We start from the raw sequence: 25,775 nt of genomic DNA, 5'->3' as shown, positions 1-25,775 counted from the left end.
AACAGGATTATTGTTTTTGTAACAGGGTTAGCAAAACTGTTCGTCCTATTCTAAATGATGGGATCAGTTCTAAATGTTCTCGTACGGCCTAGCCTCTTTGTAAAAAAAACTACACAAATAAAAACTGGCATTATTTTAAAAAGTCAATGTTCTTGGCCACCAGAGAACTCATTAAGCTCATTGGTGAGTGACCGGAAGATAAAAGCACAAGCCGAGGATGAGTGAATCATGCCCCGTGATGGACTGGCGTCCAGATCAGGGTGGGTGGGCTGCAGACCCAGGCTGCAGCTCATCGCGGTCCAGCCCAGGAGTGCACTGAGCGGATATGGAGAGTGGATGGATGAGTCAAATGTTTTTCTGTTTGTTTGCGTGGTGATGCCTCGCGCCTCAGTGATTCACCCATGTAATAGGCCTGTGTAGCAGCAGTGTGCTGGTGACACTATGAAACACCAAGCCCAGCAGTACCTACTTCAGGGGTTCAGGACATTTTGCAAAAACCTCGGCCTCAGCCTCACTCTCCCTTGCCCCACAGCTGGAATTGGGCTGGGGCGTTGTTTCGGGGGGGCTGTGGTGTCGTTGAGAAACCCGGGGGAGGGGAGAGTCCACACCTGCCCTGTCCTGCTTCACATCCCTCCCAGCTGCCTCCAGAGGAGGCGCAAAAAGAAGCCGTGTTCAGCTTCCGCCGAGCAAAGATTGATACATCTTCCATCTATCACACCTCTACGGCATTCCTCCTCGGGCTCTCCATACGTTGAAATCCATCTCCTCCTACTGACCAATTTCTGATGCATTTCTCTTTTCTTCCCCGATTCCGACTCAGCCGAGTATTTACATGTTTGTTTCCCATTGGTTACTCCCGGGGAAGGTGGGGTCAGAGGAGCGCTTCAGAAGCGCTTTCTGAATCAAACCGTCGGAGTTTGTGAAAGCGGCTCCCGGCTGAAAGGAGACGACGGAGCGCTAGACGACCGAGCGGCAAAGAAGCAGGCAAGAGACGGCCGGCTCCGACAGCGGGAGCTACTGAAAGGTTTTGTTATCCCCCACCTCCCCAACCAAAAACAAAAGATTTCGAGAAAGTATTCAGGGTTTTTGTTCCCGGGTCCGTACCGTGCACGACGCTCCTGTCCGGGATTTTTCATCCAAGTTTGCCACCCATCAAGGAGAAGTGCTGAAACTTCGCAGGAAATGCGCTTTGACAGAACTAAGACCCAACAGCCGTGACACTGCCCGGGGACACTATGAACGGACGCTTCTCGGCTTGACTGGCTTCAGTGTGTGCACGGAGCGCGGAGTATTATGAGGCAGCATGGCTTGGTGGGATCGCGGGGTTCAAACGCTGTTGACCACAGTGGGGGCATTCGCAGCATTTAGTCTGATGACCATCGCGATCGGCACGGACTACTGGCTGTACTCCAGGGCGTACATATGCAATGCCACCAACATCACCACGGACGAAACTCAGTCGCAGCCCAAGAAAACTAAGGGGGATCTCACACACTCCGGGCTTTGGAGAATCTGCTGTATCGAAGGTATCTCTGGCAGCGTGGGGTTTCTTTTCTTACAAATCCAAAGTCACACACTCAAGAGTACAGAAGAGGGGGGGGGGGGGTTGTTTAAGCGGGCGTGGATGGCCGTGAAACCTGTCTCGCTGTCGTCTGCAGAGCCGTGTAGTTGAATGTAGAGGGTGGGGAGGCAGAGGAAAAGTTACCGGGGAGGAGCGGAATCGAACTGTCTGAGAGAGGATATCGGGGGGGATTGGCGTTTTCACAGAAGCGCAGACAGCGAGACACAGGTTATCGAGTTCAGTGTGGAAACGACAAAGAGTTCATTTTCAGGTGTTTTATTTTCTGACCCGGGGTTCTACAGCTGAAAGATAATTGCTAACCTTTTTTTTTTTCTCCTCATATATTTGTATACAGTGTAGGCTATTACTAGAGAGTAATAAAAAGACTGTTATCCACAGGTTTCTTTACAGAAAAAAAAGATAGTTTTCTAAAATAATCATTGATATATATAAAAAAAGTATCCAGTGGTGGAAAAATGCGCGTTGTACGAAATATCAGAATCGAACGAACGGAGACGTAACATGCGCTTCATAAACAGTCTGCCTTCATTTAGCTCTTTATTGTATTTGATGCTGTTGCTTGGCAACTGCATCTCTGAAATTGCTATGGAAACATGGGCAAGGTATAAAAATAGACAAGTCTGAAAACGCTTTTTTGTTGTTGTTCTGGGAAAGAAAAAGTAATTTTATGTAGGAGATCACTGAACAGATTTCCGATGTTTTTGTCGTTTTCGTTTTTCTTGCGTTTTCGCTTCTGCTTCGCGTGTTTGTTTTTTTGTACACAGTGAAATAACACGAGAGAGAAGAGTAAGGGTCGGGGCGTAGTTTCCCTACAACTGTGTATTGTTCTGTAAGATAATTCTTCAGTAACTCACAATCTATCACACTTTATTGGAGATACCGACGTTTTGTTTGTAGACACTGTTTTACAATTACTGCAACCTTCTCACTCTCTTTGAAGTCACTTATATTTAAAAAAACGATCACGAAAAAGCACAGCAGACCGACTCTTAGGACTGGTACATTTCCAAAAACATTCAGTTTATTTGTTGTTCACAATGTTTTGAATATTGTTTTCAATAAATAACACAAACAACATACATGGGAATATCATTTCACGTTGCCGAGATCTTGCCTCAAGGGTGGGGCTTCACTGCACTGAGTCACAGGAGCCCCTAACATTAAACAGCAAGGGACATTCTTTGGTGAATTAGTCATTTAGATCGATAAGCCTATTAGTTACTGCTTCTCTATTCAGATTCCCCATTCAGCACCCTGAACCGTCCTACCCCGATTGATAAAATACGACTTTTACACGTCCAGTTTAGGTGTCATTTCGATTCCGTTTAAGTCTTGTGTGCAGTTCTCGTCATCACGGTGCAAAAACGATACCGCTGCTCTGGAATCAGTCCAGAGGAGAGTAACATTCTTGAGTTCAAAGCAACGTCCTGCACTGACCGTGTAACGCAACCGAAGCCTTTTCATCTCCAGCAGACTACGAGGGAACGTGCTGCACGTTTCCAAATTCCGCTTCAGCTCTTGCAAAGTCAAGCCCGTGGATGTCCCCAGGATCAGTAGTGAAAAGCGATCCATAGGACCAGGGGAAATTAAGGGAAAGCGCATTTAAAATGGAGAACCGGAGTCACCGCTGTACACAAAAGGTCGTGGGAGTCTGTAACAAGCCGCTCGGCCATGTTCCAACCCGATAGCCTGTCTTTTTCAAAAGAACGAATTGAACGTATTCCTCCGCTAAAAGCGGTCCTACCGTAATAGCCTCCTCTCATTTTATAACAGTTCTTACATTGCTATGTTCGCCTCCTGTGGAGGTGGGGTGGGGGGAACCTTCTTTTGTCCCCAGAATGGTACTGATCTAAACGATTACACCAGTATGCGAACACAAACATGCCCCCCTTCACAACCTCGGAAAGTCTCCTGTACGAGAGAGCAAGTTTCTGTTGCTCGGAATGGGTGCTGCGCCCACAGGTCCTACACGGTGAGCACGCTACGGGCAGGCTGCAGCGATCAGGCGAGACCGCTATCCACGGTCTGTGGTGCTGAACCGCTTCTGTAAACCATTAACATTCCGCCGGCGTGAACACACGGCAGCGGGTTTCACGGCGACGGGGAATTAGACAAGCCGGGGTTGTCCTTTCCCCGCTTCTGGAATGTTTCTCTCGACGTATGGTCTTCAACTGTTAGTCATTTTAATTCACATATTCCTTTTTTAACTTACTCCACATGGACAATGGTTCACGAGTCCACGCCCCCTCGTTTCCGCGTGAAAATAAGCATTGCTTTCGGTAGAGCCCCAAGTCCAAGCGAGGCCCCCCAAATTGCAACTAAGACTACAAGACATGGGGTTTTCAACTCGCAGTGTTCCTTCAATTTGCCAAATCACTTAAATGCTGTTAATTTTTATGGCGAGTGCATCTCGCCTAGATACTGACAATACGCCTTACTGCTTATTCAATTTTATTATTTAAGTCTTTACCGGGTTTTCTTTTTTTTCGAGATATTTGATACTGAGAGGCTTTCAAAAGTCCCTAAATGTTCTTTTCGTTTTGCAAGGTTCTCTAGACATTTGTAAGAATGTCATTCATTCAAAAAAACAAGAACGAGGTAGACTTACTGACGTTCGGAGATTCACAATTAAACTCCCTTTCTTCTGTTTTTTTTTCTGTGAATTTCAAATTTGCATTACAGGTTTCGAATTATTGTTATGTAAGTCTCATATGTTCTCATATGGAACGCAAACACATTTGATTAAAGCACCTAAAGATTTTATATTCTTGCTTTTATTTGGTTCTTTGGTTTTTTTATAACGCAGTGAAGATTGAACCACAGGACACAAATATGGCCCAACACGATCTTCAAGTGCGTCTTCATGAAAATAAAAAATCCGTCAACAACGAGGGTGTTCTATATTAAAAACAGAATTGGTAAAGCGGTAAAATAATTCTAGGTATATTGAAAGGAAAGTCAACTATATCTAGAGAACTACATTTAAACACCATTCAGAAAATAAGACAGAACTAAACTGATTTGTCTTGCACGTTTTCCGGATTTCATTCCTCAATGGCTTTACAATCTAGCAGGTTGCAGCGAAGGTCTGAGTTTCGCCCGATGAAAGACGCTTTTGTTGTTTTGAAAAAGGTTGCCTTGAATGTGCCGGGGGCATTCATCACAATGAAGCGCGCATCCTCGCACTCCTGCTTGGAGGTCACTGTCTCTGAGGCTGAAACGTGTTTGCAATCCGAAGGGACAAAGACGCTCTGTTGTGATAAACAGGCCCGGCTTTCTAAATACTTCCAAATACTTCAACTTGTAAATCCCATCATTGCAAATGGGTTACACGGACAGTGTCTAACTTGCACAACGCTAATACAATTCCTGTAAGTTGTACAGTACGGGCTTGACCAGCTCACACTGAACAGACTATCCCGTATCTGTGTATCACTGCGGAGATACGGTGTCCTACAAAACTAAGAAATGCCTCTCGGTCCTCGTCAGTCTCTGTGTGTTTCAGGAGCTTGCAATCTGTCCTTTTGCAGTCAGTGTGACCTGTCACAGTATTTGTACAAAGGTTACCAGTGTCTCACGTTGCCCTCAAGCAAGCTGATAAAAGGAAATCTCGCAGACCTGTTGCAATTTGTCTGGATACTCAGATGAGAGGATTTACACAACATGGCACAAAAATAGCCTAACACACTAACAAAGAAGAATATCACTACAGCACATGAGACATCCCAAAACAGAAGACGAGCTTTAGGGAGCCTCCGTCATCCAGTTGCCAGTACCTTGTTCTGGATGAAGTCTTTATCAAGCTTGTGTCAATGACTCAAGAGCCCAAAGCCTCGCATGAAAGTGACAAAAGCATGTCTCACATGCTTCGCCCTTCAGAAGGAGTGATCTCAGGAAGGGTGTGCACGTACTGCTCCTGCAGCGAGGAACTGGGGTGAAGATAAGTTGTTTCGGGATTTTAACTAACATGGGAAATTGCAAAGACTTTATGTGTGAGTAGTGAGCCGAGGGCAGGACCGTTGACCTAGGCAGACTGACAGATTGGGTGTGAGCCACCACACCGCCCTCCGGCGCCTGATCCCAAGTGAGGGCACTGAATCACTGATTCAGCCTTGTTGGAACGAGCAGCAGAGGGCTGAAGACATGCACCTGAGTGAAGGCGCTGGTCAGGGGGCTCTGGAATGTAGGAAAAAGCTTGCGACTGATCTGAGCATTGCAAGCAGCTCTGTGTCAGGAACACAAGACGTCCATTCCCCTGTGGAGCCCAAGACACACCTGATGTGTTGATGTATTAGTTCAAGGATGGATAAAAATGATTTCGAGTTGATAAGAGAAACAGCCATTGCAGTAGAAGTGTCTGTTACCAGCTGTTTTGCTTTTAGACATTCAGCACAAGACCAATGCAAAGGTTAAGGTGTGAGCTTGGCCGCACATCGTGTTAATTGTGTTTCTGGCACAAACCAGCAGTGACTGCAGATGTATGCAGTATAAAGAATACATATCAGCCAGAAAACCATCAGAAACCACAATATTCATGTCCTCAGCAACAGGCAGATCCGTTCGCGTGCTTCACCAGGTGACGCACCCTAATGTGTGGTGAAAGGACTTGCAATGAAGCCGCCGGGCTTAAGAATCGGAGCCAGGGCACCATTTTTTAAATCGGTCTGTGCAACAGAGGAATGATTTATCCAGGGTGATTTGGTTTGTTAAAAAAAAGTAGGAAAGAAAAAAATGGGGACTGCCGCTTTGCTATTCCCTTTGGCACTCTACAGGTTTGTGATTAAAATGCAGCAGCTGAAAGGGCAGGGAGGCTTTAATTAGCCAGCAGGCTACAGCTTCCGGCACCGCTCTGCGCTGAAAAGGAGCGATAACAAGCAAACTGTTCTGTGCCAGACCTTGTTTTGAGAGCTGTACACTGAGAGCTACTCACATCTCAAACATGATCTCGCAAAAGGATGTTCTGCCCTCATTGGCCGACGCAACGATTCAGCAGCCAATCAGTCATTTTACGGCCATCTGTAGCTCCGAAAACCACTGAGCGATGAAGTTGGCTCTTGGCTGAAAAATGCCGTTTCCACCTCGTTCCCAAGTTCTGACGCTCGAGCATAAGCAAGGGGAGCTTGCGCGCACACGCACACAAAGAGATCCCTTTTCCCCGGGGAAAGACAGGTAATCTGGTGTTTTCCATTCGGCTACAGTTGAAAGTCTCAGTTCCAGAAACTGTGCCTTTACTGAAATAACCTGTCCTGACAAAGAGAGAGGCAGAGTCTGTCACTTGTATACACACAAGCGGATATGTAGTTATTGCCACCTTGGACCTAAACCAAAGTTTTCAATGCTCACTCAAATTTGAGTCAGTGTTACACTCACGGAGTGTCTAACAGACATTTTTGGAGGAAGGTTAGATCCCAGTCTCGCACACTTCCACTCTCCTACGTGTATGAGTCTTCCACCCTGATCTTCCCTTCGCATATCTCTCTTAACCCCCCCCCGATTCCCCGTCTCCACCCCTGGAGCAGCTCCCTCGCTCATTCCTTGCCAGCGGTGGTGGGGGAGGAGGGGTGCAGCTGGGTGAGTCACACCAGATACCCTCTCCATGGCTCTTCCCTCTCTCACATTCATTAGGAGCTTACCGAACTACTGAATTAGAATTCCACTCACACACTCGCACACTGTGAATTAGAATTCCACGTCCGAAACGTTGTGTTTTCTTTCTTCTTGTTTTCAGCATGGAATAAACCTATTACTTGTTCCTTTGCAGCCTATGCAAGCTGACGCAGCCCCCCTACTGATCTACTACTGAATTAGAAGTTTACTTAAGTCTCTTTATTCGTGTACTGTAGCAAGTGGTACATGAAATAGTTTTAAGACACAGGGCACCCACACACGCGGTATGCCTGCTACTGTAGCTGCAATCCAGATGACACTGAAAGGGTGCCGGCTAATCAGACTTCCCACGGCTGGGATGTGTGTTTTCACAGAGGAAGTGATCCTCTTCAGGGTATTATACACCAGTACAGGCGTCCCAGCAGGGGATGAGCTGACAGGCATGAAAATTTCAAAAGCGATTCACCAGCTGATAGACACTCATCCCTACATACGGCACATAATCACAGCGATGTGTAAAACACTCATTGAAAAAAACAAACAAGCAAACAAACCAAGAGCCTGGCTCTATTGTGTGGATTGTTGCTTTTACCATTAAAATGTATTTTGTGAATGTGAGCCATGCAACGGACAGTTTTTAATTTTACTTCGAATGCTTTTCTGGAAACCCGTTGAAGGAATAGATGCATTGATTTTGCATGTGGATTAGAAGCTTCAGCTGCTCCAGCCTGGTGGTTTTCAACATTTTAGTAATGAATCAGTTTTAGCGATGAGGCATCTTTGCTGCCTGCTCTCTAACAGTGACGCCATCCTGCTCGGAGCTGAGTGTTATGTATTGATGGTATCAGCCCACCAGGTTGGGGTTTGGTATTAAAAAAGAATGAAGATGTCAAAGGCTTCCTTGGAGACATTATGGAAATCTGATTCTTGGAACAGACCTCAGGTTGCTATGGAGAAGATGTGCTCTGTAATGCACTGTGCAGACAGGCCTGAGGGACCAGAGCCCTTTTCCAATGCGCTGCCATGTCGGTAGATGAGGTTTATTGCTTCACTGTGAGATGCTCGTGCAAAAGGCACCTGACTTCTCATATTACAAAGCTTGGATATCCCAACCGTAAATCATCTGGACAGGGCCCTACTTTTTCATTTGATCTCCTAAAAACGGATAAAGTACAGACTTTAATAAAAGAACAACACAGAAACACTGGACTACATCAACCGCAGTTCCAGCTAGAGCTGGAATTGGAGATGCTCAGCAAACAAGTGCTGGTTATTAATTATTTTGTGTCTCGGTTTTAGGCTGAATGCATTTTTTATTCAAAGATATGAAAAGAATGCACTATTTTATCTGTTTAATTTCCCTGCCAGATTTGCAGGCACAATCTAACTTAAATGTTGTCTCTGAGATGTTTTTATGAGAATGAGAGACACTGAATATATGAAATGTTTCCCCACCTTGTCCCTATCCCTGTCAAGCAAGGGCTGCTGTGTTGCCTGGTCAGTCAAACAGGACGAGCCTTGTGATCTCTATAGAAACTCTGCTCATCATTGCAAGGAATCCAACATGCTCCCAGGCATTCCTGTACAAGGAGAAGATGGAGAACATGAGCCACATGGCTGTGATAAGCAAAGGACAAACCCACTACTCCAGAATGCCAGCCCCCTAAATGTGCCATGGGCTTTCTGAACACTCTCAAGAGTCCTAGTTAGTACTGACATCGTAACTGCCTCATCTTAAACTTTTTAAACTGTTACAGATACCGGCACCCAAAGTCAATTTGTGCAGTGTAATAGTTTATTAAAGTATGTTAAGGAAATATACCACTAGGGACCACAATACAGGCTTTCCTGCTTTCTGTTAAGCATTAAGATCAGCCATTTTCTTAATCATTGCATAGAGTTTCACACCATGAAAGCAGAAAGAAATGTACCAATTAGGTAACTACATGTAAAGTCTACAAGTACACCAGTAGATCTGTTGCTTGGACTGTTGTGGTTTATACCAGCATGGCAGTTCTCTATGTGATATGGAATATCTTGCAGATTACAAAATGATTCTTGACCAGTAGAGGCACTTGCTTTGAGAAAACATAGAGTTCAATGGTGCAGACTTTACCTGTTCAAACCTGGGTTTTGAACTAGCTGGCAGTGACAAAGATTCCCCAGGGACTGGTACACGATCAGCAGAGCACAGCTCCCTCTACACACCAGGCATCTGCGGGCTTGCGTTGATGTCACTGTGTTGCACCTTCGGTCAGCACTAAATTCCCCATAAGGCTCTGCGGGGCTCACCGCATGTCAAAGGAGTGTCTCTGGGAGCTGGACGAGTCAGAGAACAGGTCTGCACCTCCTCGATCTCCCCGCGCAGCACAAGCCCTGCTGGCAGAAAACCAGCACTGGCTGTCCTGCATTGGGCTGGTATAAAACACAAAAATAAGAATTATGCAATTCAAAGTCCTTTAAAAAAAATCCAGTATGTAGAACATTCTTGAAGCACACTGAAGCAATTCAAAGAAAGAGATTTTAATATTTATGCTTAATTGAGATCAGTATTGTAATGTATTATTCTATTAAAACTATAAAAAAACTTATATTTTTGCCAAAAGCCAAACTATTTTAATGACTATTTTAAAACTATTTTATAACTATTTCAGAGTAACACTATCCAGTTTCAATATATAAGCTCTTACTTTGTCCTGGAACAAATGTCCTTTCTTTCTAAAACGAGTGACTAGACAGGGACACTTCTGCTCTGTTTTCTTAGACCTATTTTTTTCTAATTAACTTGGTGTTCCTGATTAGATAATAGACCCAATTAAAAGCATGCTGTGCCACGAACATTGTGTCACAGCTAGATGGTTGTTCTTCATTTCACCCCCAGGGTGGGGATATACTGTAGAGCCAGACCTGGCATGGCAGTGACAACCTGAAGGTTTTTTGTGTCCCTTGTGCAATACAATATATTACTGGGATAGGAACTGGGAACCGTACCTCTGACCACTGGGAATGTTCATATTAAAGTGGTAAACACGGAAACTTTGTCTACATTTGCTGTTATGCATATACTGTTTATATATATTTTAGATGTACGTCTATATCTATGTATCAAGGAATATATTTTTCATATATAGGAAGTTGAAAACAGACACACCGTACCAGAATCTGAGACATTCCCTTCACGTTCTGAGTCTTGAGCATCAATTCCAGTAAGAGAAGCCAGAAACAAAAGGCAGCCGTTTTGCCCATACAGCCCACTCGGTAGTTAGTCATCCCGCTGTGTCTTGAAAGTCGCCAGGGTGTTCCAGGGCTGCTCCATATTCATACAGACCTTCCCTCCTGTTCTCAGTCTGAGATGCATTCCCCTTAGCTTTCACGTGTGTCCTTTGGGTCTCGTTTCACTGTTTATCCTGAAGAGCTCCACAGGGCTGACTGCATTGGGACGAGGGTGTTAAATATTTGAATCTGGTCTCCTCATAGTCTTCTGTGCTCTAAAGTACAATATTTAGTTTTTTACTAAAGTAAGACTTTTACACGTTTTTTTAACTTTTTAAAGTAAAATATTCAGTTATTTTGGCCTGTCATTCATTCAAATCCAAGAACATACCTGGCAGACCGATTCCAGATCCTGCAAATGTTCAGGAGGAATCTGACACTGTGGCTCTCCTGTGTGTAAATACTCCCCAGCCCAGCTGCACCCTTTCTGCAGCTCCCTGGCTCATTCCTCCTCCCTGATGCCTCCTCAGCCTTAGTTCACACTGCAGTTTTAGGAGCACTAACCCCTTACCTGCCGGCTCATTTCTTCGTCATTGGAATCTGACTCAACTACTGAATATTGCTTGAATATTGAGAATCCTGGTGATCAAAACTACTCTTCACCATTTTCTGAACGAGGTTTTACCCGTGCGCTGTACAGTTTGGTCATGACATCCCTTATTTTACATACTATGCTTTTAACTCTATATTCTGGGATTGTCTTTGCATTTGTATTGCTTTCCTACATTATCTGAATGTAGCTGTGTCAACATAAATACCTAAGCCTTTGCCGTACATCATTTCTTCAAAGCTCAGTTTCTCTGCTCTTACTACCTGCATGTAGCACCGTGTACTTTTTGAATTTCCTTGAGAGTTCCTAGAGTGTGTACTGATCCTCCTTTTTGCCATCATCTGCAAATTTCACTTGTGTACTAAAAACGCCAGAATGCAGATCACTGACGTTAATTAGCAAATATGAACTGTCCCAATCTGTGCACGACAGAACGTTTTGTTTCTTCCTCTTCATATAAAACACATTCTCAGGAACATTTTCCTTTCTGCCTTTTTTTCTGTTTTTTTTTTCTAAGCTATTATTTCTCTTCTGTGGGATCTGATTGGTCTCCATTCCCAGTTTTTCGTCCTTGTGAAACTACGTCACCATCAGCAGCAGCAGCACTGTTGCGGTTCTTCATTTTATTATTCTCATTCTTGTTATCACTCCATTCTGAATGTTATGATACATACAGGCACCTTAGTAATGCAGGGCAGTTATTTCACCTTGTATGTGCTGATTGGAACATTCGGACAGCCTTGTAAGGCAATCTTCCCTGTCCACATCAATTATTTAGCATTAGCATATGGTGAATTAGTCTTTGCAGAGGAAAGGCTCTGATTCAGATTACCTATGAAGCAAGCTTTTATGTGTCTGCCAGGCTGCGCTGAACACGAAGTTAATTAATGTGTAAACGCTTGTGCACATGAAAGCAGAAGAGAAGGACCTGGTTGGGAGGAGAATTAAATCAGAGCGCGCACGTTTTCACACGGCAGCCAGGCTGCTGCTGCCAGGGCCTGGCCTGCTCATTCACAGGCCGAACCCGTGGAGGTGTCTCACACATTATGTAATCACGCCACGGCCATGTCTGCCGCTGGCTGTGCACAGATAAACACTCGAAGGCTAGCTTCCGGTGAGAAAACAGAGGTTAGCTCTCCGCCGCGCCCAGGAAATTGGACCATAGTGGTCATAATTAGTGCAGAGAGGGGAGGGAAATGCGGTGTGAGAACTGCAGAACAACACGCTGAACATTTCAGTGGGTTAGCTCTATGGACCAGGTTCGGCTCTGAGTTTCAGTTTGGTAGCCTGGAAGACGGCAACAGAAATGTTAAAAAGGCGTGACGTTCAGTAGGTACACAGATGGAAATCTGATTCTGAGATCGGCTCATGGGCGCTGGGGCTGTAACATTTAAAATGGCCATTTGCAAACTGGTCAATTGCCAAGCATTGTGGGTAATTTATTGCTAGTATGCTCTCAAATACACAAGAACATTGCTAAGTAGTGTTTTCACAGATATAAGTTAAATAAAATGCTAACAACACAACAGTTTGGATCCCTGATGAATTTCTAAATGTTTAATGGCACACTGGTGCTGGCTTTTCAGAAATGAATCCACAAGTGATTGGGAGCAAAAGGGACTGGGAAATGTTTTTGAAGCATGTTGCTGGTGTATTTTTTCAATGGAAGCTCTTCGCCACATTTGTTCCGGCTGTTCTAAATCATAATCGTTCCCAGCGTGAATTTTTAAAGCTCTACAGTACATCGCACACAAATCATTCTCTTTCTGTATTTCAACTCACACATCCTTCCTCCACCCCACCTTCACCTCTGCAGCTGCCCCCTGGTAACTCCGCACTCTGCAGGGGGCTCCAGTCCCCTCGTCCTGCACCTCCCTCCCACCTCAAACACAGCTCCAGTAATTCTTGGGTATCGTTATCCCTCTTTCAATACCAGTCAAGCTTTTGCCCTTCCTGGGATTGTCTTTCCGGTCTTGCGTCATGTCTGTGTCTGGACTGTGATGAACACACGGAGAGCAGACAGCTGGAAGATACATTACTACTACTTATATAATAACTTACTACTTATCCAGCCTGGGCTTCGGTGCTGGAGAGGAATCGCACTTCGAGCTGAACAGGCGGGTGGCAGATGGCATTTTGCGCAACCCCATCGCAGAGGAGCACATGTAGATGTCAGCCCTGCAATTCAGAGCCCCTGTTTATCATAACCAACCTGTCAATACAAAAACATCACCTTAATTCAAAATAAGAAGAAATCAAGAGAAGGTCTAATCTGACATATGCATTCTTGCTTTCAGTGTATATGATGTCATAGTTTGAACGTTTGGATTCCTGTTAGCTGACCTTTACATATTGTACATAGATAATCTCTCTCTCTATATATATATATTGTCAGCATTTATAATTCATAATGCATCCTTAGTGAAACGAAACGGTGGGTATTTTAAACCTGATTAGCATTTTTGTTACTAATGTGATTCGTCACTTCTTGTTTCAAAGAAAATAGTGAATGAGGCATTTTGGGGTGTTTAAAAATAAATCCCTGAGCATATGGGGGATTGGTCACATTAAATTAAACAAGCCAGTGTCTGACAGTAATTACAGAGCAATTACCATGCCAATATTCTAGAATTTTTTCTGGTTCATTAGAGAATGGCTAATTAGGGTTAAGGTTAAAGCAGGGGCTAGAGATGCAAATTACTTGAAAATGCCGTTAATTACTGACTAGTTTAAGGAGATTCTGGACTAATTTAGCACCGTCTTTCAGAAACGGAACACAACGTTTTGAATTCGGTCATTCTTTCTGCTTTTTATTTTTATTTTAGCCTCCTTAATTTACCTTAAGAAAAATGTGTACTGAAATAAAAACAAGAGGGTGAATTTGTGTACAGTATGAACAGTTGCATGGGAGGGAATACAGGGATGTTATTATCAAAAGCTTTAATAGCTCCCAATTGGGAGCAGCTAACTGGTGCTTTTGGTGATGGTTGCCTGAAGCACTAACTGCAGGGCCTGTTGAAGGGTTAGGCTGTAAGGAGTTGAATTAATCCTCCCCTCACGACTACAGGAAAGGTGCTGTGAGTGCAGGGATGGACGTGCGATTGCAAGAATTCAGGAAGTGCCGCCCATGTTCTGCAGACAGAGAGACCTGCATACGGCCCCCTGGTCTGGGCTGACGCAGGCCCAATCCCACTCAGAAAATGTTGTCAGACCAAATACTCGATACTCTTTGGGTGCTAAATGGAGCCGCTGATGCTCAGGGCCCAGAGGAAAAGGGGGATACTTCAAAAATCCCACAATGAATTTTGATGGTTGCATAGGGAATGGGGAAATTTCTCCCATTCCCATCTCGGATTTATTCCCGGCTACTGCTCTTTTTTAGGCCTAAACAGAGGAAGCTGTTACCGAATCAATCACTTTCCAGAGGACAACGACTACGACACTGACAGCTCTGAATATCTTCTCCGTATGTACCCTGCTTCTTCAGTGTGTGCATGCCCGTTTCTGTCTCATGCTGCTTTTATTTCTGATTTACAGTCCTGTAGTTCTCAGGCATGTTCAATCTCAAGGACATTCTGTAAGCTACATAAAATGCTTGTAACTTGCATTTGTGATCAGTGCAATAATAATGCAATATTTAAACTGGGGGGGTATAGAGGGTGAATATTTTCTGTAGCATATAGGGAGTCTGATTGAGAAAATTATAGCTTTTTACTTTCTCTGCCATTTTTCATTCTTGGAACACCAGACCCTTTAATTAGAAAACAGACTTTTTCAGAGAGAATAGTTGAATGGCGAGGATTTTGCAGTAAAGGGATACTTAGAAATCACTTGAGACGTCGCTCACCGACGTACTGGAACAAAACTACGAGCTGCTGAACAAAGCGCCTTCACAGGCGACTGCAGCACAGTGCAGAAACCTGCGTGTGAGTGAAATCAGTCCTTCAGCCATAAGAACCCAAGTGATTGACAGTGACTTACACACAAAGCCAGTCTCAGTGGGACTCCTTGCGCTCAGGGAATATTCCCCTGCCCTACGAGGCATGCCTGAGCCAAGGCCATGGTCACAACGGAAACAACTGTCCAGTTGCTTAATCCAATTACGCTGGAGTGGGCAGTTTTCTCTGGCAGTTAGTCCACACGGAAAAGCAGCTCCTGTATGTGAATATGACTTCCTTTTCCCAACCACATGCACTACAGCTTCTGTGATCTGCAGGTATAGTTCGTGCCTCCAGTATATTTCCCATCCTCAGCACCATCCTGCTGCTGCTCGGGGGATTGTGTGTGGGAGCTGGGAGAATCTACAGCAACAAGAACAACATCATTCTCAGCGCTGGCATCCTGTTTGTAGCAGCAGGTAAGGAGCAGCATAAAGCCCTCAGCCACTTAAGTGCACATTTGTCTGCTGGTAGCAAAGAGGCAGCAGTCAGACAGTAAGATAACTGCACTCAAAAACCATGAATTGACAATGTTATTACGAGATATTATATCCGTAGTTACTGAGGAGTTCCTTTGTACAATACGGTGGTGTATTAAAAGGGAACATGTTTTGGGATTAAAAAATGGATTGCGTTTCACATTTCTATTTACTGTGTTAAAAATATAGAGTTTTATAGAGGATGTATTTGAATATGGGTGATTATAATTTAGAGACAAGCTGGAAAGTCCAAAGTCCAAGCTATAAAGTGCTTTTCTGTGAGTACAGTAAATAGGTGGAATTTTGAAATGCTTTTGCTTTATAATTTCTAAGCATCCATTCTTCTGGTAGGCAGGAAATATGGGTTTAAGAATCTCTCAGGGTACATAAGTTAACAGAAGCTGACTCCGCACTTCAAAGTTATTTTACCAAAGAAACAAAGGAGCCTCATATGGAAATTAATAATCACCATGGAGACACATAGCCAAGAGCTGAATGCTTGTACATTGCTGAGGAGCAAGAACATTCCAAATGAAGACCAGCTGGGTCTGTGGGTGCTGCTTGTGAGGAGTTCAGCAGGCTGACATCCTCCAGATAAAGCAAACAGCAGCGTCACCACATTAGTAACAGGGTGCAAAGTGATAAGCTTATCCCCAAGAACACTGTTCGGCTGCGAATGAGACAGTACAGCAGAACCTAAACAGCAGGGCTGAGGAACTCCAGCCCCCTCTCTGTGTAAGAAAAGTAAGACAAGTGAGTTCCTAATGTGTTCTCTTTGGCCCTGCAAAACCACAAACTCAAACCAGCCTGTGCTCCCCAAACCCTGGCCCTCAGACCGACACCTGTCCCAGAAGCTAGTCTGACTGGCCCCTGTAATAACATCCCGTTGCATTCATGCAATGCAAAACCCTTTTAGCTTAGGTGGAACATACCATAGGGAGCTGGACCCAGGTACAAAAAAATGTTGAGAAAGAGACTGTCTGCCCCGATCTTGCAGGGGCCATCCTGCTGGTTTCACAGGAAGAGGAACGTCCTCAAGGGCTAAAGATAAAGGCAGTGTGGTAGCTCCAGCCAATTAGTCAAATCATAGATGCGATGAAGTCATCAAGACCCCATCTGGTACGAAAACCCCGTGGTTCCCCAAGACAGAGACGGAGTGTTCTTGCTGACTCAGCCAAGGAAGCTGTTCGGCTATGAGCATGAGAGGAAGGCAGCAGCAGACATTGTAGGAGACGCCCCAGGAAAAGGCAAATGCCTCCTTATCTCATGCTTCAGAAACTCCATTCAGCTACAGACCGTTTCCCTCCTTCCCGTTTCTCTCTGTGCCCAACAGGTCTGAGCAACATCATTGGCATCATCGTCTACATCTCCAGCAACGCGGGAGACCCCAGCGACAAGAAGGATGAGGACAAGAAGAACCAGTACAACTACGGCTGGTCCTTCTACTTCGGGGCCCTGTCCTTCATCGTGGCCGAGGCCATCGGCGTGCTGGCGGTCAACATCTACATCGAGAAGAACAAGGAGATGAGGTTCAAGACCCGCCGGGAGTTCATCAAGACTACCTCCTCCTCTTCCCCGTACTCGAGGATGCCCAGTTACAGGTATCGCCGGAGGAGCTCGCGGTCCAGCTCGCGGTCCACCGAGCCCTCCCCGTCCAGAGAGACCTCCCCCGTGGGCCTGAAGATGGTTGGCTCCGTCCCCATGGGCGACATCTCCATGTACACTCTGACCAGGGATCAATCGAAATCCAGCACCGGAGCCTCCTACAGCCCGGAGCAGGACTCCGGCTTCCTGCAGGTGCACAACTGCTTCCCGAAGGACAAGGACGGGATTAACAGAAGGACGACACCTGTATGAAAGCACGGGAAGACTCGGCTGAGAATATCAGCAAACGAAAAAAAGGAATAAAACAATAACAACAAGAAGCTCCGGATGAAGATGTTATTTTGCAGAGGAGGACCGAGGACTCAGTGCAAACTGACGTGGGGAGCCAGGATAATGGGTATTAAATGGAAGCAGGAAGATAGCATCTCCTTTCTGGAACGAAGTGTCAACAAACCTGAGTGATGTGCAGGAAAGGAAGTGAAAGGAGATGGTGGTGGGGGGAGGGGGACAATTAGGAGCACCGAGCCTGAACTCATGCATTAAAATACTACACAGGTACTGGGGGAAAGCCATCCGTGCATTTTAAATAGCACTTTGTGAGAAAAAAAAAGATCCTAGTTTTCAAAGTACAGTAAAAACAGATTTAGTAGCAATATATTCTGTGATACACAGGAAGCCACAGTGACAACCCCCTGTCCCAGCACACCTTTGAACCTGGAGATTCCTTCTACGGTTTCTGTCATCGATGTTGTTGTCGCTGTTGTTGTGAGTCACGTGTCTGAGTAGATGTTAGCCTGCATCGCATAAACTGGTGCTAGTTGAAATGTAGCCGCAAAGCAAAGGCCTCCCACCCCCTCCTCCACCCCCACACACCAAGTTTCCCGCAGGTTCTGTTTTCCTGACGTTTTTCTGGGCTTGCTTCTCCGGCAGTCAGGGAGAAAAGCTGTTTGCTCCGTGCTTTCGGTTCTGCTCCTGCGCTACCTTACCAAGTGTTCCCATCCATACAGCTTCTGCCCAGCTAGCGTCCGCGTCACAGGCACAGAGACCCTGCCATCACACTGGTCTTGTCATCGGATATTTTACACACTGGAACGGGAGCCTCAGATTTCACAACAAAAATTGAACTTATCCTCAAAATCTTATCGTCTAACACGTTGGGTACCTAGAAACGCTCCAAGAATAGGCAGGACTTGACTTATTTTGCTCAGGGAAGGTGTGGTCATGGATTCATTTTCGGGGGGGACAACAACAAACGCAAAACAAAAGTTTTTAAAAGGCTCGTTTTTAAAGAAGAACTTTTACCTTTTTTACACTTTTTTTGTAAATCGCAGAAAGACTGTTACTGTCCTGGCACAGCGATAAGGAGACGCTTTTCTTCTTGCCCTCAGAGTGACCGTGTCTCAGGCTTGGAGTAACGTTTGAAACTGTGCATCGTTCCAAAGCAGAGGTCTTGTAGGCGGCAAACAGTGTTTTTTATGCAGACTCATTTCATATAAATGCCAAAGGCGCTGAGAAATGCAAATGGAAGAGAACCTGATGTTACTTACAGCTTATGTGAACACATCAGCAACCGTAAGAAAGATCACCTTGGGCTAAAAAATAGTCTGTATGAACTTAATAAATGAAGACAACTGACTTTTTCCTGCAGTCAAACAGCATTGAAATTCACATCTTTAGAGTGAAAACCTAATGTTTAAGTACCATCACATCAAACAGGAAAAAATCAGTACTGAAGGACTCTAATTACAATAGAGTGTGTATTGCTTTCTGAAGGACATTTCGAATGTGTTCGGCACAGTGCAGAAACGAAGGGCTATGAGGAACACTGGCAACAAATTTGTCCCAAAAGGTCTCTCCTCCTTGTGTGTCCAGCATTATTTCATTGTAACATTGTAGTCAGTCATCAGTCAAGGGAGTATCTTGATTTTACAGTGATGCACAGATCAAAATTCTGTATTACTATACTACAGTATTTTATTGTACAGTATTAAACATATTTTCCCGTTTTTCTGGGTGAGTTCCACAAGGCTCACACCATTCTGCAATTCAGAATCTCTCGTCACTCAATTGAAAAACAGCGGGAGAGAGAGAGAGAGGATTGTGTGAATCCTTTTGTTTCCTGGAGATCAGTGCAATAACTCTGCTGCCAGATCACTGCCTGTTTTAAAGCAGCCCAGTCTTGTCACTTTGATAAAGCCAGCACTGTTGCTCCTCAGCATAGCTCCCCACCTCCCCAAGTCTGACCCTGCAGCATGTCTCTTATCTGGCAGATCATTTAGTGTCCGATGGGACCAGTTGTGCGTTTCTCTTCTTCTCTAATCCTTGGCAATACCCAGGAATGTTTGCAGAACTCCTAGGGCACTTAGAGCTACATAATCTATTTACCAGACCCTGTGCCCCTTGCATTGTATGCTGCACCATTCCCTGACTCAGCCCTGTAAGGAACCTAGCAGAGCCCAGAGAGCCATGCCAGCACTAATATGGCAATACAATCTGCCGTTTTGCATGGAAAACCAAACAAGACATTCCATTTTTCCCTTTTGCTTTTGTTTCTGAAATGGGTCCATTGATGTGGAGCAGCACCTACTCACACGCAAATGTTACTTTGAAGATCCTCTGCCAGGCGTGACATCTGCCTTGTTTTCACTCATGTCGCTGGGAATTCCATGTAAGAAATTATGGGAATCTTGTGTATGTTAGAGTAAAGCTGGAACAGCTAATTAAGCTAATGAAGATGCCTGCTTTGTTTCGGGGTTTTGTCACAATCTTAATTCCTACACATTTTAGAAAATAGAGATTGGAGAGTTGTGCTTACGTCCCTCTGTTTCTCATACTGCTGTAGCAACAAGCTCATTTTCAGAGGCATTACGCTGGAAACATGCCACAGTTTGAAAAGAGATTTTGTTCTGCAGATTCTTCAGACAACCAGAGCTTGCAAGCTCTATCAGAGTCTCTCCTGTGCCACTGTCTGCCAGTTAAAATCAGTCTGACTGAATCACAAAACGGCAATATTAAGTCAGTCAATGGCGCCCAGTGGTTTATTTAGCTACAGCATCTGACAAACACAAGAAGGATATGCAGGTACCACAACAATTGGCACTGCACACTGGAGTCAAACCCAGGAGCCAGAAACAGGGAGACAGTGTTACTGACCAGTACATCTCCTTGTTGCCCAGCAGCTCTGCTATCACACACGATATAAGCTGGACGAAAGAAGAAACAATCCGAGCCCATCGAGGGCCAGATTTCAAAAGTTGTTTGTCTGCTTCCAAACTTTAAAACCTCAGAGGACTGCAGGTCCCTGTGTGGGTCTCTGATGTGGAGCAGTGGGCAGGAGATCGTCCTCAGTGCTGAGCTGTTTGTCTCACTTACAGACGTTCACAGCATGTTGCAGGAGCAATGGCTATGGTCTTACTTGTGTTAAGGGTAAAGACATGGCCTTATAAAACCAGGATATTTGCAAGAGTAGAGTTCTGCAAAGATCAGCTTGAGAATCAGTATTGAACAGCCTGGTTTGGCAGTGGGGCGGAGATATCGGAGAGTATCACATCTCTTTTGCTGCAGCTTTCTCCTGAGGCTTTCTTTTCTGCAATTCTACTTGAAACAATCCATGTAACCTCATTTTTTCTTCACATCTGAACTGATTCCGTAAGAACTTTTTTTTCTGGCAGAGGAACTGATCGTGCCAATTCTTCCTTGGGGATCTGGCCTGCACAATCGAGCGACTGGGGAGGGCGTCAGGGTGGGGGCTGGCTGTTCACTTGTTCTCTCTGAGGAAATTCCCAGCAGAAAGAAGATGAAATAAAATAAACCAGCCTGAATCCAGACAGTGGAGAGGAGCAGGCAAATGATAACACTAAGAAAACATCAGCCAAGATGAATAAAAATGTCCAATTTTAAGGAGGGTGGAAATTGTGAATGTCAGCACACTGTTTTTTCTTCTTTGCACTGTTAGCTTTGAACTTCCATTCTCCTCCTTAAATGGTTGACATTTACCTGAATGAAGGTTAAATCCCTGGTTTTCTTTCATGTGAAAGAATAATCGCTTTGTGGCTCCCTGCAGCTGTTGCCACCAGCCTTCTCTCTGCCTTTATCGGGGCATGTTAAGCTAATTTCCACTGCGTGCTGAAACTGAGTGTCTTCCCTGAATAAAAGGACAATAGGCAAATAGCAGGTTCTGGAAGCAAAGAGCACAGAACTCCCAGCGGGGTGCAATAACAGTGAATATCTGGGCACTGTGAGAGGCCCAGAGTCTGGAAAATAAACATCACAAAAACGAGGGACCACTGATGACATCTCTCCTGTCCCAGCCAGATCAAAGTGGCAGCACAAAGCCCTAAAACCCAGTGTTTTGATGCCTTTACAAAACCACCAGTGTTATCAGACCCAGTCTTTCACTGAGTCACTGTGCTCAGCTCAACATCAAACATCGGCATCGTTCTCCGCCCTTTGACTGCCAAGAGGGGTGCAGTAGAGAAACAGACACGAACAGAAGACGGCCGCCTCCGGTGGAGGAGATTTACAGACTTTGCTCCAGCTGTGTCTTTTAACCAGGTGTCGTAACCCTGCAGTTTCCCTGAGTTTGCGTCCTTTGCTGAGACTTTGCCCTTCCTGCTCCACTGTGAGCTTCTGCAGCTGTGTGGAGAGGGAGGCTGGGAGACTTCGGCTGTGGACCAGTCTCACTTTGGGGATGGCCACGCCGCAGCTAGGGCAGGAGGAGGAGGTCAAAAATGTTTTTAAAAAAATTATAGGAGTTTTATAACCACTGGACCCGAGCATGAAGCTAAAGGGTGCGAGCTTGAACTTTTGAAGACACTCACGTTCCTTTGGGCTTCTGTGTTCTCAAAAAACAGGTATGTGCAATTCACACGAAGGCCTGCCCTTGCTGCTGTTATGTGCCTGTGTTTTGGAGACCCAGCACAATAGCAGGGCTGATGAGGAGATACAGCAGCTCGCTGTCCCTGTGCTTAATTCCTTTCTCACTGCCTCGCTGCTCACAGCACAGATGAGCGTCTCACGTCTAGCTATTTTCCTCCGTGACAGCGTTTTAACACAGTTCTCACGTTTAATTTACTCTACCGCTGAGGAGCTATTTTCTGTCTTTATAGAGCATCAAGTAAGACGTGATCAGAAAGATTGATTTTTAATTTTTTTTTTAACCTAGGATAAAGAACTTCACATTGTACATACTTGAGACACCGGTATGGGAAATAAACTCCAGGCTTTTATAACCATCTACAACTTAAGCCTTGTTTTTAAAACTAAAACAAAAGATTGGGGGTACTATTTTGTTTTAAGAAGTTATAACTTGAATTATTCAATTATTGTTAAATGTGTCCTTTTTTGTTAGGTTCACTTGGGAGGTGTATTTTTTACGAAAACAAAAATGAGAATTCTATTTTACTGTTTGTAGATTTGTGTATGTTAAGAAGAAAAGCTAATTTGTTTACATGAAGTCTTATTCTAAACAATGTGCCATAGTTGTACATACAGTAGGTAGTTTCTGGTGACAGAGCCATCGCCATGGGAATCTGCAAAATAACTAACACGTGGAATGCACTATATATATTTTTCCCTAAGCCTGTGCAGCATTTATGAAAACAGAACTTCTATTTTGTTGTTGTTACTTACGGTTTATTTTAATTCTCCTTCAGCTGTGTTTGTCAGGTGTGCTGCCACAACGCTCTTCTCTCTTTGAAATCCTGCCCCCACCAGGGGGCGCCACCCTTTCAGACCCGCTGCCTCTACTCGCAGCGAGTCGCTGTTACTGACCGGCCCCTGCTGGTCGGACCTTTTGTGACTGTGTGTGCAATAACGAGGGCGTCGACGGGACCAGAAGGCGCTCGGGATTGTACCCCGAGCAGGTCTAGGGCCCATCTGAGACTGCAGTGCCAGAGTGAGGAACCTCCTGCTGGAGGAAAAGAACTCTGACACCGAAGACAACCCGCAGGGTGGTCCTGAGGGGCCTCGTGACAGCTGTGTTAGAAACGAATCAGACAGAAATGGAAACGTTGATGCGGACAATACTGTCAGTGTTACACTGCAAGCTCAGTACAACGACTAGGAGATTTGTCTTAGGGTTGCTCCAAACAGCACGCTACAACTGTGTTTTTCAGTGTCAGTTTTAGAGGGGGTTAAAAAGACACCCTTCCCACCCTGGAGCAAATGAGGCTGTGTTGACCCTTTGGTGGATGAGAGGTACGTAATTGAAGTGTAGGGTCGGCTTCTTTCTCCTTGGTTGGTGTCCCTGTCATATCACTATCAAAAAGGTCTCCTTCTTTATGTACTTAATATACTGTACATGTATCTTTGAGTGTAATTTATTTGTTGTTTCTAAGTGTGTACCGAGTAAGACGGAAACGCCAGTCACTCCCCTTCTTTGTATGAACAAATTAAAAATAAGCAAAGTTGTTCTGAAAAATGTTTCTTGGAGAGTTGCGTTTGAATTGTTTCCACCATACTTTGCCCTTTTCTGAAACATTTTGATTTATCAGAAGACACAGAAACGGTCATTCATTTATAAGGTTTATTTCTTTGACGTAAGAATACAACACCCGGCTGAAATTCCTAACAACTAAACTGGGGGAATGCAAACAGCTCTTACTTTAACCTGTCAAGAACAGTTGGACATTTCAATAAACTTGTTAACAGTGTGGCTTCACGGCGCTCTCCTGAATACAGAACAAGCGCGCACCACCTCTTTCATATCTTTAGCAAAACAGGCCTTTGCAATGAATTCAAACTCAATCTGTTGTATTGATTTGAATATAGACACATGCAGCACAGGCCCATGTAAGGTGGGGAGGTTTAAAAAAACGAACTAGCGGTGGAAAAAAACCCAACCTACTGCGTTATTTTGTTGACAACAGCACAGGGAGGAGGAACTGTGGAGCACACTTGTCCAGGGTTCACACTGAGTATTCCTTTACAGGACATAGCTGGGGGGATAGTCCTGGTCCCGAAAAGCAGCAGCCCAGCAGGTCTTGCAGGTCACCCTGAAGTCATCCATTTATAAAGACTGGGAGCACGTGTGATTTTTGATCGATTTAGTGAGTTAATTGGTTCAATTAAGTCATGAATGGCCATCTGGGGTCCTTGACAAGGTTTTGGAGTTTCCATTTTTAAATTAAATCTGAACTACTTCATTGAACAAATCCCCCCACTTCACTGATCAAAACAAAATTCTACCAATTTAGAAACTGATGATTTCAGGGTGACCCACAAAATAATGACTGTTGGATTCTGGCTCTGCATGGCCAGGACTGGCCATCTCTGGTGTACAGTTTTAATATCATGACAATATTAAATATGTAAATATGTGTACTCAGTATGTACTCAGTATGTAACACATTCTGTGTTGTTCAGGCTATCCTGTTTATCTATAAAGAAACATTATCACTTCAAAATGCGGAAAACCTGGTGAATTAATTCTAAAAGCCCAAAGTGTTTTGGCCATAACTTAATAGCAGCAAAATAACCAATAGGCCAAAGTAAGGTATTAAGACACAGGCACCATCACACAAAAAAAAGAGCTCTTTTCTGCATGCACAGCACACATAATGCCTGAACTGCATTAGACAGTGGCTTGTTGATCTTTGTAACACCAGGTAAATGCCTTGTTTGCAGACAGTAGCAAGATGCATTAATTGCACATAACAAAGTATTTATATCTTAGTGCTGGGATAGTTCCCTGCTAAATGTTGTTTACTCTGAAACAAGGAGGCGCACTGTGAGAACATGTAGACACCAGCCCATATCATACCTTCAGAGCACAGTCCCTCCATTCAGTTCCTTCACCTAGTTGATGGACACTTTTCCAGCTCCCCGTAATCTGCACAATCTGCTTCTCTTCATAATGTGTGCTATCAGATTCCAGAGACGAATGCTGGAAAACAGCTAAAAACTAGCAGATATCTGAACAGCGGTGTTTCTTTAAAAAATTATGCTTGAGGAGGGGCTGCCTAGTGCTTCAACCAGAAAAGGCATTCACTCCAAGCACAGGTTGAGCTCTGTGATGGAGATGTCACAGGTTCAAGCCTAGCTAACTGCCAAGATTCCCCCAGGGAAACAGTGGGCCTTGTGACTTCCTGGGAGGCTCACAGTGATGTCAGTGATGTCCTCCAATCTGCACTGAACCTCCAGCAGTGCTTGCAGTGTCAGATTATGAAGTTTCTGCTTTACCTCAGTCTCCAGGTTGCATACTGGCCCCGCCACTGTGAGCCGAAATGCCGAGACAAGATGGACGTTCCATTTTCTGTGGGCACAAAATAAAACAAAATAAATCAGCAGTTCAACTGAAAACAGCTCATGAAGGAGCTAGACTGCAGGCGCTGAAATAAAAGGCATTTGACAGGATAAGAGTACAGACAGATTAAATGGAACAGGAAACATCCCTAAATATAATCACGCTTCACATATACTGTACAGCTTTTAACAGAAGTGAAAGTGACGTGAGAATCATTATTTAGACTGGGTAGCAAACAATAAAAAAAAGGAATTGTTTTCCACTGCTCTCTGAGTCGGCCAGCTTGTCTTACACAGTATATATCTATCTAAAAGCAGAGCACAAACAGTCACAAGGCCGGTCGCGGTGCCTCATCAAACTCAGCAAAGCAAAAGTCATTTGGCCTGCGGTTGCCATCTCCTCTGTGCACCCAGGCTCACTTTCCCTCACAGCAGGACCCCTGAAAGAGAGCTGTCTCACCCTGTGTTAACCAAGTGCTCTCTGTCTGAGCAGACCC

General features: G+C 44.6%; 1 protein-coding gene and 1 long non-coding RNA gene across 2 annotated transcripts; both read left to right on the top strand.

Moving 5' to 3' along the window:
* Positions 1 to 708: 708 nt before the first annotated feature.
* cacng4b (calcium channel, voltage-dependent, gamma subunit 4b) lies at positions 709 to 17,819 on the top strand. Its single transcript, XM_006635214.3, has 4 exons — positions 709 to 1,526; positions 14,395 to 14,478; positions 15,229 to 15,369; positions 16,763 to 17,819. Exons 1-4 carry the CDS (start codon positions 1,304 to 1,306, stop codon positions 17,284 to 17,286), a joined length of 972 nt encoding a protein of 323 aa, XP_006635277.1. The 5' UTR covers positions 709 to 1,303; the 3' UTR covers positions 17,287 to 17,819.
* A 10-nt stretch (positions 17,820 to 17,829) lies between these two features.
* On the top strand, positions 17,830 to 23,457 carry LOC138241292 (uncharacterized). The gene is made up of 2 exons (XR_011190521.1): positions 17,830 to 21,887; positions 22,689 to 23,457. It is a non-coding gene; the product is annotated as an uncharacterized lncRNA (long non-coding RNA).
* The last annotated feature ends 2,318 nt before the right edge of the window (positions 23,458 to 25,775 follow it).

Source organism: Lepisosteus oculatus, chromosome 9 (assembly GCF_040954835.1).
Source record: "Lepisosteus oculatus isolate fLepOcu1 chromosome 9, fLepOcu1.hap2, whole genome shotgun sequence".
In the NCBI taxonomy this organism is placed as follows: domain Eukaryota; kingdom Metazoa; phylum Chordata; class Actinopteri; order Semionotiformes; family Lepisosteidae; genus Lepisosteus; species Lepisosteus oculatus.
This window is presented reverse-complemented; position numbering and strand designations above follow the sequence as displayed.